The sequence below is a fragment of the Quercus suber genome, unplaced genomic scaffold (assembly GCF_002906115.3).
Source record: "Quercus suber isolate HL8 unplaced genomic scaffold, Cork oak 2.0 scaffold_486, whole genome shotgun sequence".
In the NCBI taxonomy this organism is placed as follows: domain Eukaryota; kingdom Viridiplantae; phylum Streptophyta; class Magnoliopsida; order Fagales; family Fagaceae; genus Quercus; species Quercus suber.
The window spans coordinates 174,521-190,962 of NW_027069936.1; the positions used below are offsets into that span (position 1 = coordinate 174,521).

Consider the following 16,442-nt stretch of genomic DNA (forward strand, 5'->3'; position numbering starts at 1 on the left):
AAAAAAAAGCAACGTGGGGTTGTTTAACCCTTTTTTTTTTTTTTACTTTTTTTTTTGTTAGGTGTTCTTTGAAAAAAATTTTATTGGAAAAAAAAAAAAGCAACGTGGGGTTGTTTAACCCTTTTTTTTTTTTTTACTTTTTTTTCTGTTTAAAAAATAATAATAAATAAACTTATAGTTGTTTTGAATAAGTGGGTTAGTGGGAGAGTGATCTTATTTTGTAGAAAATGTTTTAGGTGAGAGTTAGAAATGTATTTTTACAGTATCTATACTACTATTTAAGGGGTTTCTCCTATTTGGACCAAACATTTTTTTAGTTCCAAAATACCCCAACACTCCTAAGTTTAAGTAGAGACAAAATTAAAGGACAAATTAGTAAAAATGCATTTTCAACTCCCACTAAAACATTGCTTACAAAACATGACAACTTTCCTATTAGTTTTCAAATTTTTTTATTCACTTAAAGAAAAATTTGATAAATCAACCACAACTAAGCCTTAACCAAAAACACAACACTTATTACCCAACTTCCATATTATATTCATTTTTTATTTTGACAATTGTGGAAAACTTTGTAGTGTGGAAAACTTAGTGTAAAATTTAAATATTAGTTAAGTTCATTGAAAATACATACCTCCTATCCTGAGCAATACCCCTTTCCACACTTCAAAGTTTTCCACAATTGTCAAAATCAAAAATGAATTTAATATGGAAGTTGGGTAATAAGTGTTGTGTTTTTGGTTAATGCTTTGTTGTGGTTGATTTATCAAATTTTCTTTTAAGTGAATAAAGTAATTTGAAAATTAAAAGAAAAGTTGTCTTGTTTTGTAGGCAATGTTTTAGTGAGAGTTGGAAATGTATTTTTACTAATTTGTCCTTCAATTTTGTCTCTACTTAAACTTAGGAGTATTGGGGTATTTTGGAACCAAAAAAATGCCTGGTCCAAATAGGAGAAGCTTCTTAAATAATAGTATAGATATAGGGGGGAAAAAAAAAAAGCAATGTGGGTTTGTTTAACTTGTTTTTCTATTTTTAAAAAAAGAAACAATAAATGTATAGTTGTTTTGAATAAGTTAGTGGAAGAATGATCCTATTTTGTAGGAAATATTTTACGTGAGAGATAGAGGTAGTGGTATTTTTGAACTATTAAGAAGTCTTTTCCAAATAAAGAAAACCCTTAAATAGTAGTATAGGAGATAAAACAGCTGCAATGCAGGGTTGTGGTGAGGTAACGTTGAATGTTAAATATTTTTGGTAGATTGGTGAGACTAATGCGTGAATTTTTTTTTTGAATCCTATATATTTGCTGAATGCTCTAATTACCTTACCAAATTGCAAAAAATGTGAAAGAGTCCATCTCCATTGTACTAACATTACACCCTAGAAAAAGTGTCTACCACATACTATTCAATTTCAACCCTAGTCCCTTTCACCTTTGATGTCAAAAAACCTTTAGGACCCTTTGCAACGACTCCCATATTTTGGTTCAAAAGCACACAACTCCAAGCCAAATACACTGTTAGAGCAATGGCAGAGAGAGAGGAAAACATAGTGCTTTTTCCATTCATGGCACAAGGCCATATTATACCATTCCTGGCCTTAGCCCTCCACATAGAAGAAAGCAAAAACTACAAAGTAACTTTGGTCAATACCCCCTTAAACATCAAGACGCTAAGGCCCTCTCTCCCTCCAAACTCCTCCATTAACCTCGTAGAAATCCCTTTCTCAAGCTCTGACCATGGCCTCCCTCCCAACACTGAGAACACAGACACTCTTCCTTACCACCAAGTCATCCAACTTGTGGAAGCCGGCATTTCTCTCAAGCCATCATTCAAGAAGCTCATTGAAAACCTCACCGAACAACAAGGCAACCCTCCACTTTGTATCATTGCTGACATTTTCTTTGGATGGACTGCAAGTATTGCTGAAGAGCTCAATGTGTTTCATGCAATCTTTAGTGGTAATTGCGGGTTCGGCTTGGCTTGTTACTATTCTCTCTGGATACACCTGCCTCACAGGAATGTGGATTCTGGTGAGTTTTCTTTGCCTGATTTTGCTGAAGCTTCAAGCATTCATGTTTCACAGTTGGCAAAAAATATAAAAGAGGCTGATGGTACTGATCCTTGGTCTATCTTTCACCAAAAGAAGAATCTTCCAGAGTGGGTGAAATCTGATGGGATTTTGTTTAACACTGTGGAAGAGTTTGACCTTGTTGGATTATTGTACTTTAGGCGCAAACTTGGTCGGCCTGTCTGGCCTATTGGGCCGGTTCTTTTATCCACAGAAAGGCAAGCTCGTGCTGGCAAAGAAGGTGGTATTAGTTCTGAGCTTTGTCTTGAATGGCTTAACACAAAGCCTTTTAATTCTGTTCTTTATGTGTCTTTTGGCTCAATGAACACCATCTCTGCCTCACAGATGATGCAATTGGCTATGGGATTGGAGGCTAGTGGAAAGAATTTTATTTGGGTAGTTAGGCCACCAATTGGCTTTGACTTGAACTCAGAATTCAAATCAAATGAATGGTTGCCGGAAGGATTTGAAGAGAGAATAAAGGGATCAAAAAGAGGGTTACTAGTGCATAATTGGGCACCCCAGGTGGACATTTTGTCTCACAAGTCTGTTTCTACATTTTTGAGTCATTGTGGGTGGAATTCAGTGCTTGAATCGCTTAGTCATGGTGTGCCTATTATTGGGTGGCCTATGGCAGCAGAGCAATTTTTCAATGTGAAGTTGCTGGAGGAAGAGTTGGGAGTTTGTGTGGAGTTAGCTAGAGGGAAGAGCTGTGAGATTAGACATAAAGATATAGTTGAGAAGATTGAGTTGGTGATGAATGAGACAAAGAAAGGCAATGAAATGAGAAGTAGAACTTGTGAAGTGATGGAGATGATTAAGAATACCAAGATAGATGAAGAAGGTTTCAAAGGGTCTTCTGTCAAAGCCTTGGATGACTTTTTCAGTGCTGCATTGTCAATGAGGAAGAAGACGAAGAAGGAACAGGATATTGTGGCCTGATTGATGGAGAAAGAATTTTGGAAGAATGGATTTTGGGTAAACATGGAAACTTTTTTCCATGTTATTTCAATCTTTGTCTAGATTTAGTGACTTTTTATCTCCATTTTAGACAGAGTGATAATTATAATTGTGAACTGTATTCATTTCATAATTATATTTGAAATTTAGCTGAAGTGTGTACCTCAATATATATGCAAAAATAACTTGTGTTTTAATCCGAGAGGTACCACAATATATGTGCAAAAATAACTCGTGTTTTAATCTGGTGGTGCTCGAGAGGTATGAAAGACAAACTCCCCTTGATGATTTAAAATTTGACAAGGTGACCTTTTGGGTTCAAGTACACAACATCCCAATTGGTTATAGGAATAAATCAGTCGCTGAAGACATCTGTGAGGCGATTGGTCGGGTGGATAGATCAACGAGGGTCTCAGATAGCGAGAGTTTGTCTTTCATACCTCTCGAGCATCATCAAGGGGAGTTTGTCTTTCATACCTCTGGCAAACGAAACCAAGTTCCTCTTCCCAAGGCTCTGCCTATTTCCTTCATGTTGCAGGTTTATCTTGTGGTTTTAAAACTAGTCTTGTTTGGACAATATAAGATTGAAGCAAATGCATATGTACCGTGCAAATTTCCAAGCGATAGTATTGTAAATATATGTCACTCCCTGTCCCGTCCTATGCTACACCACATAAAAACTTTAGTCTAAAAGGTAACCAATTTTTTTTTTTTTTGGTTGGATATTGAGTAAAGAAAAAGAGAGGAAGGAAATCTTATTCTGAAGGCATTTATTCTTCGATTATACATACAGCACTTGTGTACGTTTAAATTAACCTTTACTAAAAGGCTTATTTGTTTAATAATTTGTTACTGAAATTGATACTAGTGTAGAGTGGTATATAATTAAATAATTAAAAAAAAAGAATAACTAAATAAGCTATAATAACTATAAATGGAGCATTAAACTCCAACAACGAATAGGCAGGGCTGGCCCAAGGTAGTTTGAGGCTTAAAGCAATTTTTTTTTTTTTTTTTTTTTTTGAACGGAAGGTAGAAAAAGGCAAAAATTTTAAATTGGCCTTTTTATATCCAAATATCATTTAAAAAATATTTAGTTTATTTTTATATTATAATATTTTTTATTTCAAATCTATTATTAATTCTTACTAATTAATAAGACTAATTCACACCAAGTGAGCTAGTGATACTTACTATGTTGGTTTTACAAACTAACGTGTCACCAATCATATTCCTACCACATTAGTTGTACATTTTTTGTCATAAAATTTGTATTAGTTTTAGCATTTTTCATTCACTTAATGGTTAATTGGTGATTGTGTTGTATTTCTATTAATTCATAATTTTTTTTTTTTGTGAAAAATATGTTAAAGTTACTACAAATTTTATTATATAAAACTTACAAATTGATGTGACATTTCAATAAAAGAATAAATAAGTATTGAATTACTTATTGTGGTCATTGACATTTTATAAGACCTATGAGATTTAAAAAAAAAAAAAATTGTGCAAGTAACTCCCTCTTTTTTTTTAATTAGAAAAAAACAAAAAAAACAAAAAAAAAAAAAAAAAAAAAAAACAAACAAACAAAACTTATTGCCCCATATTAATTCAGGGGCCTTTTTATGTTAGGGGGCCTTAGGCCATGGCCTAAATGACCTAGGCTTAGGGCCAGCCTGTCAATAGGATGATTACCTTAGTTCTTGTTATGTACATTGCACATAAGAAAACACATGTCATCTTTTTATTGATAATTGAAACCTAAGACTCCAAATATGTTTAGAGTTAAACCTTTTTTTTCAAATCAAAAGCTAATCTGAACTATATATTTTAATGTTGAAAACAACACAGTAGAAATGAGTTTATATATCTTGTGTAACAACTGCATCGAAAGAGGTGTTTATTTATTATCCATTGTCAATTTGTCACATACCATGACCCAACCCAACCCGACTTTTTTGCAGGTCAACCCGACCCGACCCGGATAACTCGTGACCAAACCTGTTAAAAAAAATTCGCTAAAAAAATATTTAGACTACGTCCTGATACTAGGTGCATAAAGCACAAAGCACCCGAACCAATAGTCAATAGATTATAGATATAGACAACAGACAAGACAAGACAATACCTTCACATTTAATTTGACTATTTGAGCTTCACAACCAATAAAAGCTTTATAGACATGAGAGTATGAGAGAAGACAAGACAAGACAACCATTAAAAACAAAAAAAAAAAAAAAAATCTCATTCAATTTGACTAGTTGACTAGCTGTAGTCCAATTCCAAAGGCACAAATGTGAAACGTGACAAACCACAAATGCCAAAGCTTCCTCAATTCCTCTATTCTTGCGCCTCTGCCCTTCTTTTCACACTTTTTCAATTTCACACAATGCTAGCGCCTCTATCATTTCAGCTTTTCTCCGCCTCTACTCTTTTCTCTCTATGCGACTGTGCCTCTACTCTTTTCTTTTATCTTCTCTTCTTGGTTCTTTTAGTCCTTAAATCTTCAGACCAATCTTCCCCTTTCTCGGCATATATGCTCCACACTCCATTAATTAAGATGGTTTGCTGGCTTACTTGTTTTGTTTGTTTTAAGATCTATCTCTTTTTGAAGTTGTAAACTTGTAATTATATGCATTTTGACAGTGAATTATTAACATTGAAGACTTTTTCCATCATGAATTTTTGACAATAAATAATTTTTGTCATGCTTAAAATTTTTAGAATTGAAAAGATATTAACAAGTGGCATTAAGTGCAATTCATTTCCTTAATTGATTTTATTCATTCTCTCTAAATAGATTGGCATTGATAGGTGTTTATTTTTGTTTGGGTCCAACGGTGGATGGGTTTTTTTCCTTTTTTTTTTTCTTGCTATGGTTGGTGGTGATTTGTTCCGATTACTTTTTTTTTTTTTTTTGGTCCGATGATGGATGCGATGGCCAGCGGTGCTAAGAATAATTGGGTTGAGAAAGAGAGAGACAAATGAGATGGGAATGTTCTTAGGCAATGGCTTAATTGGCCTAAATATTTTATTACGTTGTTCTAGTAATGTTTTTTATATTTTTTTAAAAAACGTGTGGATGAAAAAGTGTATGAAAATACGTGTAATATTATTTAAAAATTGAAAAATGTTGTTTAAACTACCATACCAAACAGCCGCTTAATTTCCAAAGTATTTTGTTACTTAATGAGGGACCTGGTTTCGAATCTCTAAGAAAAACACATGCATAATCCCAGCTGATGCTGAGAGCACAAACTCTCTTCCCTTCCACCTTATCCTCAATCTCTTTATGGCTTCTTTTTCCCTCAAACCCCATTTCAGAAAACTCATCTACTACACCACTTTGCCTTATTACTTGACTTAGGGTCCGTTTGGATATAACTGAAAACTGAAACTAAAAATTGAAAAACACTGTAGTAAAATAATTTTTAAATATGTAAATAGTATCATAAGACCCACTTTTAATGAAAATTTTGTTAAAAAGTTAAATTTATAAGTCCGTAAATAGTGCACATTGTGCATTATTCATGAGGAAAGTCAAATATTTTAGCTCAAAAGGATTAAAAAAAAAAAAAAAGGCAAATCGTGCGTGCTTCCCAAATGCACACTTAGGGTGAGTTTGGTTCAGCTTTTTGTAAAAGTGCATAATGAAAAAGTGGTGTTTTCAAAAAGTGCATAATGAAAAAGTGCATTTTCAAAAAACTGAGTGTTTGGTAAAAATTGTTAAAAAGTGCTTTTTGAAAAAGCTGAGTGTTTGGCTAGCACTTATAAAAGTGGCAGTTTGAAGAATAAATTACTAAAAAGGATAATGTATATAGAAGGGAGTTTATTTCATACTTTTTTTTTTTTAATGTGAGTTTATTTCATACTTAAATCAACTACTTCTTATACTTAAATCAATTTTTTTCTTTCCAAATTTTTTTTTTTCTCACCAATATTAGCTAATAATAACCTACCCTTTAAGATTTATTGTGAAAGTATTGTAAAAATATTGTGATAAAAATTGATACTAATTTTAATTTTAACGTACTATTAAAATAATTTTTTTCTCTTTCTAAAAAAATTATTTTTTCTCGCCAATATTAACTAATAATAACCTACCTCTTAAAATTTATTGTGAAAATATCACGGTAACATTTCCTTCTTTCTTTCTTTATTTCTTTTCAGTTTTTTCCCTCTTTTTTTCTCCTCCACACACGTATCCTTTTTTTTTTTTTTTCCTACCACTCCAGAACATTCCACTTCTCATTTTTTGTCTTCATTCTTTCCCTTTTTCCCTTTCATTTACTCCACAACGTTCCGGTCAATTGAGCTCTTGATTTTTTTTTTTTTTGACAATTCGAAAGCCGAGAGGAATAGAGCAAAAGATGATGATGATGAAGATGAAGATGATTGAAACCTTTCACTTCCTCCAGAACGTTCTGGTCTGCTGAGCTCTTTTTTTTTTTTTTTTTTTTTTTTGACAATTCGAAAGCCGAGAGGAAGAGAGATGATGATGATGAAGAAGATGAAGATGATTGAAACATTGGGTTTGTATTTGATTTTGATTTTGGGTTTGGGTTATGGATTTTCAGTTAATGGTTTAATTTTGAGTTGATTTTCTGTTCGATTTTGATTTTGGGTTTCGGTTTGATTTTGAGTTAATTTTGTTTTGGGTTGATTTTGAGTTGGGTTTGGTTTGATTTTGTTGATTTTGTGCGCGTTGAAGAAGACGAAAGAAAGAAGAAGAAGAGGAAGAAGGTTCACGGATGGCTTACCACGGAGAAGGCAGAGCAGAGAAGAGATGAGCGTGAGTGAGCTTCAGGGCTTTACGGCAGAGCAGAGAGATGAGATGAGAGGAATTTACGGCAGAGCAGAGAGGGAGGGACAACGTGAGAACTGATGTTTATGGACCTTCAGGGTAATTTGGTAATTTGTGGAAGAGCCAACGGATATATCACAGAACGCGCATTCAGCTTTTTGTTTATGGACCTCCTCAGCTCCATATTCCTTGCGCATTCCCAGAGCATTTTTTGCCTTGGCCCAAAACGCAGCTTTTTTCAAAAAGTTGCGTTTTGGGCTGAACCAAACGCAAATAATGCTTCAGCTTTTTGCTGAACGCGCATATTGGGCTCAAAACGTGGAAACAAACGGGCACTTACTGCTTTATCCATGGTGTACTGATATTGCTCATGATCGAGTTTGGTACTATATTTCATGCCTTGTTTTCTGTAGTTGGAGCTTTTGGCTACGCATGTTACTTCTCGATTTGTCTGATGAAAATTCACACTGCCTGATTTCCCAGAAGCAAATACAAATTCAAGTATAAAACCCAAAAATCTTAGAGTTTATTAGAAGGATAAAATCCAATATTGCTGGAACTGGAAGGGTTGCTATGGCCCAAATTTGCTGGTCTCAAAGCATTCGTTGTTTTGTGGGCTCTAGATGCAACTCACTTGAAACCGTCTTATCTAGGACCAACCTCAGCTTAAACTTCCTCAAGCCCTAATGTCCATCTCGAATCTTGAACTCCCCAACGTCAAAAATAAATAAATAAATCTTGGACTATCCAAGTGATGCTATATCAATTACCACTAGGCCCGCACGACTTTTTTTTTTTTTAATTTTTTATTTTTAGGGTTTGCATGGCTTTGAATGAGAATCAAAAATAATTTTTTGGTTTTTGTTTTGGGCCTTTTTTTTATTTTAAGAAAAAAAAATCAAAATTATCATTTTGAAAATAAGCTCTCTTTTAATTTTTTATATCACACATTTAGGTTGCATTTAGCATTGGCTTAAAAAACTAGCTTTTTTTATTATTTAACTTATTTTTTCTACTATTCAGCTTATTTTTACTACCATTTATGAGTCTCATCTATCTTTTTTATACTATTCATAAGTCTCACTATACTATTTCAATTACCTTTTAGCTTTATCTATAGTATTTTTAGCAAAAAGTTTTTATTTTCAATTAAATAAGGTGTTCTCAAACAGACTCTTAATATAAATAAAATAAAATAAAATAAACTATATCTTTTAATAAATACTATACAAATAAACTACTGGAAACTATAAAATACTCTAATAAACATTTAAAACAATAAGATAATCAAATAAAGATAGAGTAATGTTACAGACACAAACTATTTTATAACATTTTTACAAACTGCTGAGGTACTGATGTGGTTTTAGTGTTTTTCAAATAGCTATTATAAGTAAAAATATGATGTTAATGATAGGCTCATATTAAAATTAGTAAGAATTTATCATATCAACAGTTTGTAAAAAAATTATAAAATAGTTTGTGTATGTAGCATTATTCAATAAAGATATTAAATAAGATAAGGTGCGGAGGTGGAAATTGGTTCGGTAAACTTTTTTTTTGAGAAGATGGTTTGGTCAACTGAAATGAAAGGGACTAATTAAAACTACACACATACAAAAATATATCATATAGAATCTAAGAAAGGGTTGGATCATCATAAAGTTGAGAAAAATATAGTATTATATGAAATATATTAAATATTACATTGGGTTGATTCTAATGCATGATCATGTTGGGAAAACAAATTAAATAAATTAAGGGGCATGATCGTTATATACTCCCAATGTTCACAGACCATTCACAAAGTGTAGACATTAGTGGGAATTATTTATATATTTCCCGTGTATTCAAGTTCAAGACAATTATTATTATATATACTATTATTTAAAGGGTTTTTTTTCTTTGGGTTCCTCATTTTTTTTAGTTCAAAAATACCCCATACACCCCTATGTTTAAGTAAAGACAAAACTAATGGACAATTCGGTAAAAATCTAACTCTTAACTCCTACTAAAACATTGCCTAAAAAATAGAATCGCTCTGCTATTAATTTTCAAATTGTTTTATCCACTTATAAATTAGATTTTTAAAATAAAAACTCAGAATTTTTTTTTTTTTTTGGGTAAAAAAAGCCTCAATGCACTTTTTACACGCGCGAAATGCGTGTCACAAGGCTAGTTATTATTATACTTCTTTGAGATGCTCTCTCACAGTACTTCGGATCCAAGCCATTTTGTTTCATTCTTTTATTCATCTCAATTTGAAACCAGCTACAACCCAACCAAGTCCCAAAGAGTCAAAGACTTTCCAACAACCCAAACATTAGAGTAGCTACCTACCAAAACTAGCATATCCCATCAGCAAGACCTGAGCTGAAAGTTGGATTTTTTTATAAAATAACTATAAAAGCCAAACTATATTATTAGTTAGCCAAAATTTGAAACTATTTTGGTTTTTAACAATTCGACTGTTTGAAAGTCGATTTCACTGTAGCAAATCGAGTATAATAGACTCGATTTCTGTGTATCTTCTTCCTTCGTTCTTTTTTCTCCATTTAAGGTCTTGTTCACCATCTTATTCCCTTCTTTTTCCATTTCAAGTCCTGTTCACCATCTTCTTCCTTTCTTCCAAGCCCCTAAAAATCCATTTCATTTAATCCCTTCTTCATTCTTCATCTATATCCATTTCTCAAAATCCCAAACCCAAATCACGATCTCAATTAGAGCAAAAATCCAAAACCAAAAATGACGATTTCTTCTTGCATTGGTGTTTTCTGGGCTGCGTTGCTGTGATTTCTGGGTTTCTGCCTTGCTAGGTTTCTGCGTTGCTATGATATGGGTTTATTGCTGGAGGGAAATCGAGTCTTAAAGAGTCGAGTTCCAATGGAAATCGTCTCCTTCAGACTCGATTTGCTATAGTAAAATCGAGTCTCACATACTCGAATCGTTAGATCCTAAAATAGTTTCAAACCTTGGCTAACTAATAATATAGTTTGGCTTTTATAGTTATTTTATAAAAAAAATCCCTGAAAGTTAAAGGAAGAGTTGTGGAATTTTATGTATGTTTACTTTCTTTATGTCTCAAAGTAGCTCTCAAACTGTTTTTTTTTAAAAAAAAAAAAAATTACAACTTACTCACATAGTTTCAAGTAGTTTGTCTAAAATTTAAATGGGCTATATATGGTTACTTTATCCACCTTAAGTTAATTCAATTAGATTCCCTCAATCCACATCTATTAAAAACATGGTTAAATATGTGATTTTGCTTCATTTATATGTTTCTCTCTTCCAACAAAAAAAAAAAAACATAAAAATACCAGATTAAATAAAATAAAAAAGAATCTAGTGAAACACTTGTATCATGGGATTTCAAACCATAAATAGGCAACTTAAATTTCAGTAAAACCTTAAGTGGGTAAAGTGTCAAATTTAAAACCACAGGTATGCAACTTAAATTTCGATCAAATCACAGGTGGGTAAGTTGTAATTTACCTATTTTTTAAAGGGTTTTACTAACTATATCCTTAGGAATTAATAAACTAATTTATAAAAAATTTTATAGAAAAATGAAAAAATGAAAACTTTTTTTTACAACTTTTTTAATTTTTCATAAAAAATTTTCTAAAATAGATTATTAAAAGGCATACATTAACCCAAGAATATATACCATAACACATACTTTTCATTAAAAAAAAAAAAAATACTTTAAAAAAAGCCATACAATACAAGCCTATATAAAGTAAATAATCCAAGCCAACTTTAATAAATTAATAAGATAAAGATAGGATGTAAATTATCTTTATAATTGCTTTGACTCACCAAATCTATTGTAATTTGTAAGAAAGAAGCCTAGCAGATTAGGAGTCCAAATCCTCTGTCTCATCAATTGTACTCCACTTCATGCTCCACCAATAAAATTTAGACAGCTAACATTTTTCATTAAATGAGATATCTCATTAAATGAGATAACTAGCCTCTCTCATTAAAGTCAGATTTATTTCATTTAATGAGAGAGACTAGTTGTCCAAGTTTTATTGGTGAAGCATGAAGTGGAGCACAATTGATGAGACAGAAAATTTGAACTCAGCAGATTAGCAACGTTACTCACTTCAAAGCTTAGAAAACGTTTAATAAGGAAAGGTATCAGGTGGAGAAATTATTTGGTGCCACCAACGTCTGAAAAACTAATTAATTAGCATTCATTTAGCCAGCTCCTGAAATGTATCTTATGTATCTTTGAGATATTATGTATATATGCATTTAAAATATTTGCAAATATAGAATTAAAGATTTCATTTAAATATCTTTTAGATCAATTATTAAAATAGATACTAATAATTTTATAAAAATAATCCAGCAACTTTTAGAACAGTGTTTATTACACAATGTATGCAAACGCATGCTACCCAAAAAAAATCAATTTCATTTAATATTCATATTTGTAATTCACTCTGTAAGAGTTTTTAAACAAATTAATTGTCCACATTCTCCCAAAATTTTAAATTTTTAATGGCAAGCCTTGACCCTAGGTATCATCAACTAATTAATTGTCTACATCAGTAATACATTACATCCTCCCAGACATGGAAGCTTTTCATGAAAAATAATATGAAATACATATAAAATTTTAACAAAATAAAATAGAGTAATTCTCAGACAATTTCAAATCACGAAATCTAATACTTCTTTCAATAAAATATTCGTCGGTGCGTCTCAATTTGAGCCTGTTTACACGTACCGACCTGACCTCCGCAAAGAAAATGGTCAATATTTTACAATTTGAGAGTAGTGATGAGGTCAGCACTCACGAGCACAAAAGTCATTTACTGCGTTTCTTCTTTTCCATCAGCCCTTTCTCCTTTTTTTGACTCGGCAGAACGCCATTCCAGGAACAAACATATGTAAAGCATTTGTAATAATAATGGTGTCACAAATACAACAATATAAAATTATAAATAGTGGTACAAAATCTTTTTATAATTTTTTTTACACATTTGGACCAGGATATTGTAAGTGGGTTATTTATTCCACATCGCCCAATTGTGTGTACCTCTTTGAGTTTAAAGCCTTCTCAGAGCATTTAAGAGCAATTAAAAGTTACCGGCACTTTTATAATGTGAATTGTGTGATATTAAGTCTTGTGAGTCATCCAAAACATTATTACCTTACCAAATTGCAATAAATGTGAAAGAGTCCATGTCCATTTTACTAACATTACTCCCCATAATCTGATCAAAAAAAAAAAAAACGCTACTCCCCATAGAAAGTGTCTTACTATTCAATTTCAACCCAGTCCCACAAATCACTAAATCAGACAAACTATTTTCTTTTCACTTTTGATGTCAAAAAACCTTTAGGACCACTTCAACAACCCCCATAATTTGGTTCAAAAGCACACAACTCCGAACCAAATACACTGTTAGAGCAATGGCAGAGAGAGAGGAAAACATAGTGCTATTCCCATTCATGGCACAAGGCCATATCATACCTTTCCTAGCCTTAGCCCTCCACATAGAACAAAGCAAAAACTACACTGTAACTTTGGTCAATACCCCCTTAAACATCAAGAAGCTACGGTCCTCTCTCCCTCCAAATTCCTCCATTAACCTCCTTGAAATCCCTTTCTCAAGCTCTGACTATGGCCTCCCTCCCAACACTGAGAACACAGACGCTCTTCCTTACTACCAAGTCATCCAACTCGTGGAAGCCGGCGTTTCTCTCGAGCCATCATTCAAGAAGCTCATTGAAAATCTCACCGAACAACAAGGCAACCCTCCAGTTTGTATCATTGCTGACATTTTCTTTGGATGGACTGCAAGTGTTGCTAAAGAGCTCAATGTGTTTCATGCAATATTTAGTGGTGCAGGTGGGTTCGGCTTGGCTTGTTACCATTCTCTCTGGATGAACCTGCCTCACAGGTATGTGGATTCTGATGAGTTTTATTTGCCTGATTTTGCTGAAGCTTCAAGCATTCATGTTTCACAGTTAGCAATAACTATAAAAGAGGCTGATGGTACTGATCCTTGGTCTATCTTTCACCAAAAGAAGAATCTTCCAGAGTGGGTGAAATCTGATGGGATTTTGTTTAACACTGTGGAAGAGTTTGACCATGTTGGATTGTTGTACTTTAGGCGCAAACTTGGTCGGCCTGTTTGGCCTATTGGGCCGGTTCTTTTATCCACAAAAAGGCAAGCTCGTGCTGGCAAAGAAGGTGGTATTAGTTCTGAGCTTTGTCTTGAATGGCTTAATACAAAGCCTTTGAATTCTGTTCTTTATGTGTCTTTTGGCTCAATGAACACCATCTCTGCCTCACAGATGATGCAATTGGCTATGGGGTTGGAGGCTAGTGGCAAGAATTTCATTTGGGTTGTTAGGCCACCAATTGGGTTTGACTTGAACTCAGAATTCAAAGCAAACGAATGGTTGCCAGAAGGATTTGAAGAGAGAATAAAGGGATCAAAAAGAGGGTTACTAGTGCATAATTGGGCACCCCAGGTGGACATTTTGTCTCACAAGTCTGTTTCTACATTTTTGAGTCATTGTGGGTGGAATTCAGTGCTTGAATCGCTTAGTCATGGTGTGCCTATTATTGGGTGGCCTATGGCAGCAGAGCAATTTTTCAATGTGAAGTTGCTGGAGGAAGAGTTGGGAGTTTGTGTGGAGTTAGCCAGAGGGAAGAGCTGTGAGATTAGACATGAAAATATAGTTGAGAAAATTGAGTTGGTGATGAATGAGACAAAGAAAGGCAATGAAATGAGAAGGAGAGCTTGTGAAGTGATGGAGATGATTAAGAATGCCATGAAAGATGAGGAAGGTTTCAAAGGGTCTTCTGTCAAAGCCTTGGATGATTTTTTCAGTGCTGCATTGTCAATGAGGAAGAAGACTAAGAAGGAACAGAATATTGTGGCTTGATTGATGGAAAAGGAATTTTAGAAGAATGGCTTTTGGGTAAGCATTGGAACTTTTTTCCATGTTATTTCAATCTTTGTCTAGATTAGTGACTTTTTATCTCCATTTCAGCCACAGTGATCATTACAAACTATGTGTCTGGGACATTGTTAAAATCATGCCCATGTTTTAAAAAATAAAAGTTTTAGTCCGAGTTTAATTCTAAAATAACAGTATATTTTATTCTTTTTGTACTTTATTTTTATTTTTTTTCTTAAAATTACTCTTACAATAAGTCAGAAGAGCAATTGAAAATAGGGGGTCCCACTAATGGTTATGTTGTTTGGCACCCGTTTAAAAAAATTATTCATGTTGTTCATAAATATTAAAAAAAAAAAAAAAAAAAACAGGTTTTAAAATTTTTTTCTAAAAAATTATTGTGCAAAATAGTTTTTTTTTTTTAATTAACACACTTTTTTTCATTTTCTCTTTTCAATTGCTTTTTTGAAATAAAAAGAAACTACTTTTTTATATAAAAAAAAATTTATAAGATCTCTCTCTCTCTCTCTCTCTCTCTCTCTCAACAAAGACCGCTGTGAGACTGTCACCCTCAACTTGGAGTTGTGAGATCACGTCCGCAACACTGCAACCAAGACTACCATTATCAGGTTAATATCTAAGTGCTTTTTTTTCTTTATTTTTTTTTCCCTGAAGGAATAAGTATTAAAATAAGTCTGAAAATTGAATGGTGTGTCTGTGAACTGTGATATCCAAGATTCAAATTATTGTGCGCTTATCTTGATTCCCCCGTAGATAAGGACATTTGTGAGATCAGTGGAGGATAAATCCAAGTTCCTCTTCCCAATTCTCTGCCTATTCCCTTCATGTTGCAGGTTTTTTATTTTTTTTATGGATATCTTGTAGGTTTTAAAACTAGGCTTGTTTGGACAAGATTAAGCACATGCATATGTACGGTACGAAGCAAATTTGAGAGTTGTTATGTCTATAATATTTTTATAATAAGTTATAGATTATTAGTTGTTATAGGTTTAAATTTGAACTTAACACTAAAATTATTTTTTTGCTCTAACAATAACAACTAGTAATAACCTGTTATTTAGAATTTGTTATAAAAATATTGTGGAGATATCATTTTTCAGCAAATTTTCAGGTACGGTCAATATATGTTTAAAAATAACTAATTTTTTTTTTTTGGGATATTGAACAAGGAAAAAGAGAGGAAGGGAATCTTATATATATATAGCACTTATGTGCGTTTAGATTAAGCTTCACTAAAAATTTTAAAAAAAATTAAAAAATTAACCTTTATTAAAAGGTTTATTTGTTTAATTATTTACTAAAATTGACAATAGTGTGAAATGGTATATAAATAAATTATTTTTTAAGAAAAATAATAACTAAATAAGCATTAATATATATATATATATATGTGTGTGTGTGTGTGTGTGTGTGAAGTTCCATTCTAGAGACTTGAATCTCGATTCTTCTTCTCACACTTCACAAGTACTTATATTTATGGAGTGATTATCACACCTAGGGTGTGCGGTGGTCAGTAAGATGATTAAATTAGTTCTTGTCATGTATAATGCATATAACTCACTTAACTCAACTAACTAAGTAAATAATGGGTCTGTTTGGATACAGCTTATTGTTGCTAAAAACTTATTGTTGCTAAAAATACTATAACAAAATAATTTTT

General features: G+C 32.6%; 2 protein-coding genes and 2 long non-coding RNA genes across 6 annotated transcripts; 3 read left to right on the forward strand and 1 right to left on the reverse strand.

The window, feature by feature from the left end:
* Positions 1 to 1,324: 1,324 nt before the first annotated feature.
* Positions 1,325 to 3,628, forward strand: LOC112002901 (UDP-glycosyltransferase 92A1). The gene has a single exon (XM_024035056.2). The coding sequence runs from the start codon at positions 1,528 to 1,530 to the stop codon at positions 3,010 to 3,012; it is 1,485 nt and encodes a 494-aa protein (XP_023890824.1). The 5' UTR covers positions 1,325 to 1,527; the 3' UTR covers positions 3,013 to 3,628.
* Positions 3,629 to 7,167: 3,539 nt separating this feature from the next.
* Positions 7,168 to 8,282, forward strand: LOC136063104 (uncharacterized). 3 transcript variants are annotated; one of them, XR_010624815.1, is made up of 2 exons: positions 7,168 to 7,457; positions 7,742 to 8,282. It is a non-coding gene; the product is annotated as an uncharacterized LOC136063104 (long non-coding RNA). The 3 variants fall into 3 exon arrangements; XR_010624814.1 differs by lacking the exon at positions 7,168 to 7,457 and adding an exon at positions 7,474 to 7,562; XR_010624816.1 differs by lacking the exon at positions 7,168 to 7,457 and adding an exon at positions 7,474 to 7,562 and having other exon boundaries at positions 7,745 to 8,282.
* Positions 7,468 to 8,141, reverse strand: LOC136063105 (uncharacterized). The gene is made up of 2 exons (XR_010624817.1): positions 7,927 to 8,141; positions 7,468 to 7,831 (listed from the first exon to the last, which is right to left on the reverse strand). It is a non-coding gene; the product is annotated as an uncharacterized LOC136063105 (long non-coding RNA).
* A 4,662-nt stretch (positions 8,283 to 12,944) lies between the features above and the next one.
* Positions 12,945 to 14,976, forward strand: LOC112002897 (UDP-glycosyltransferase 92A1-like). The gene has a single exon (XM_065763013.1). It carries the CDS (start codon positions 13,262 to 13,264, stop codon positions 14,744 to 14,746), a length of 1,485 nt encoding a protein of 494 aa, XP_065619085.1. The 5' UTR covers positions 12,945 to 13,261; the 3' UTR covers positions 14,747 to 14,976.
* Positions 14,977 to 16,442: the final 1,466 nt, after the last annotated feature.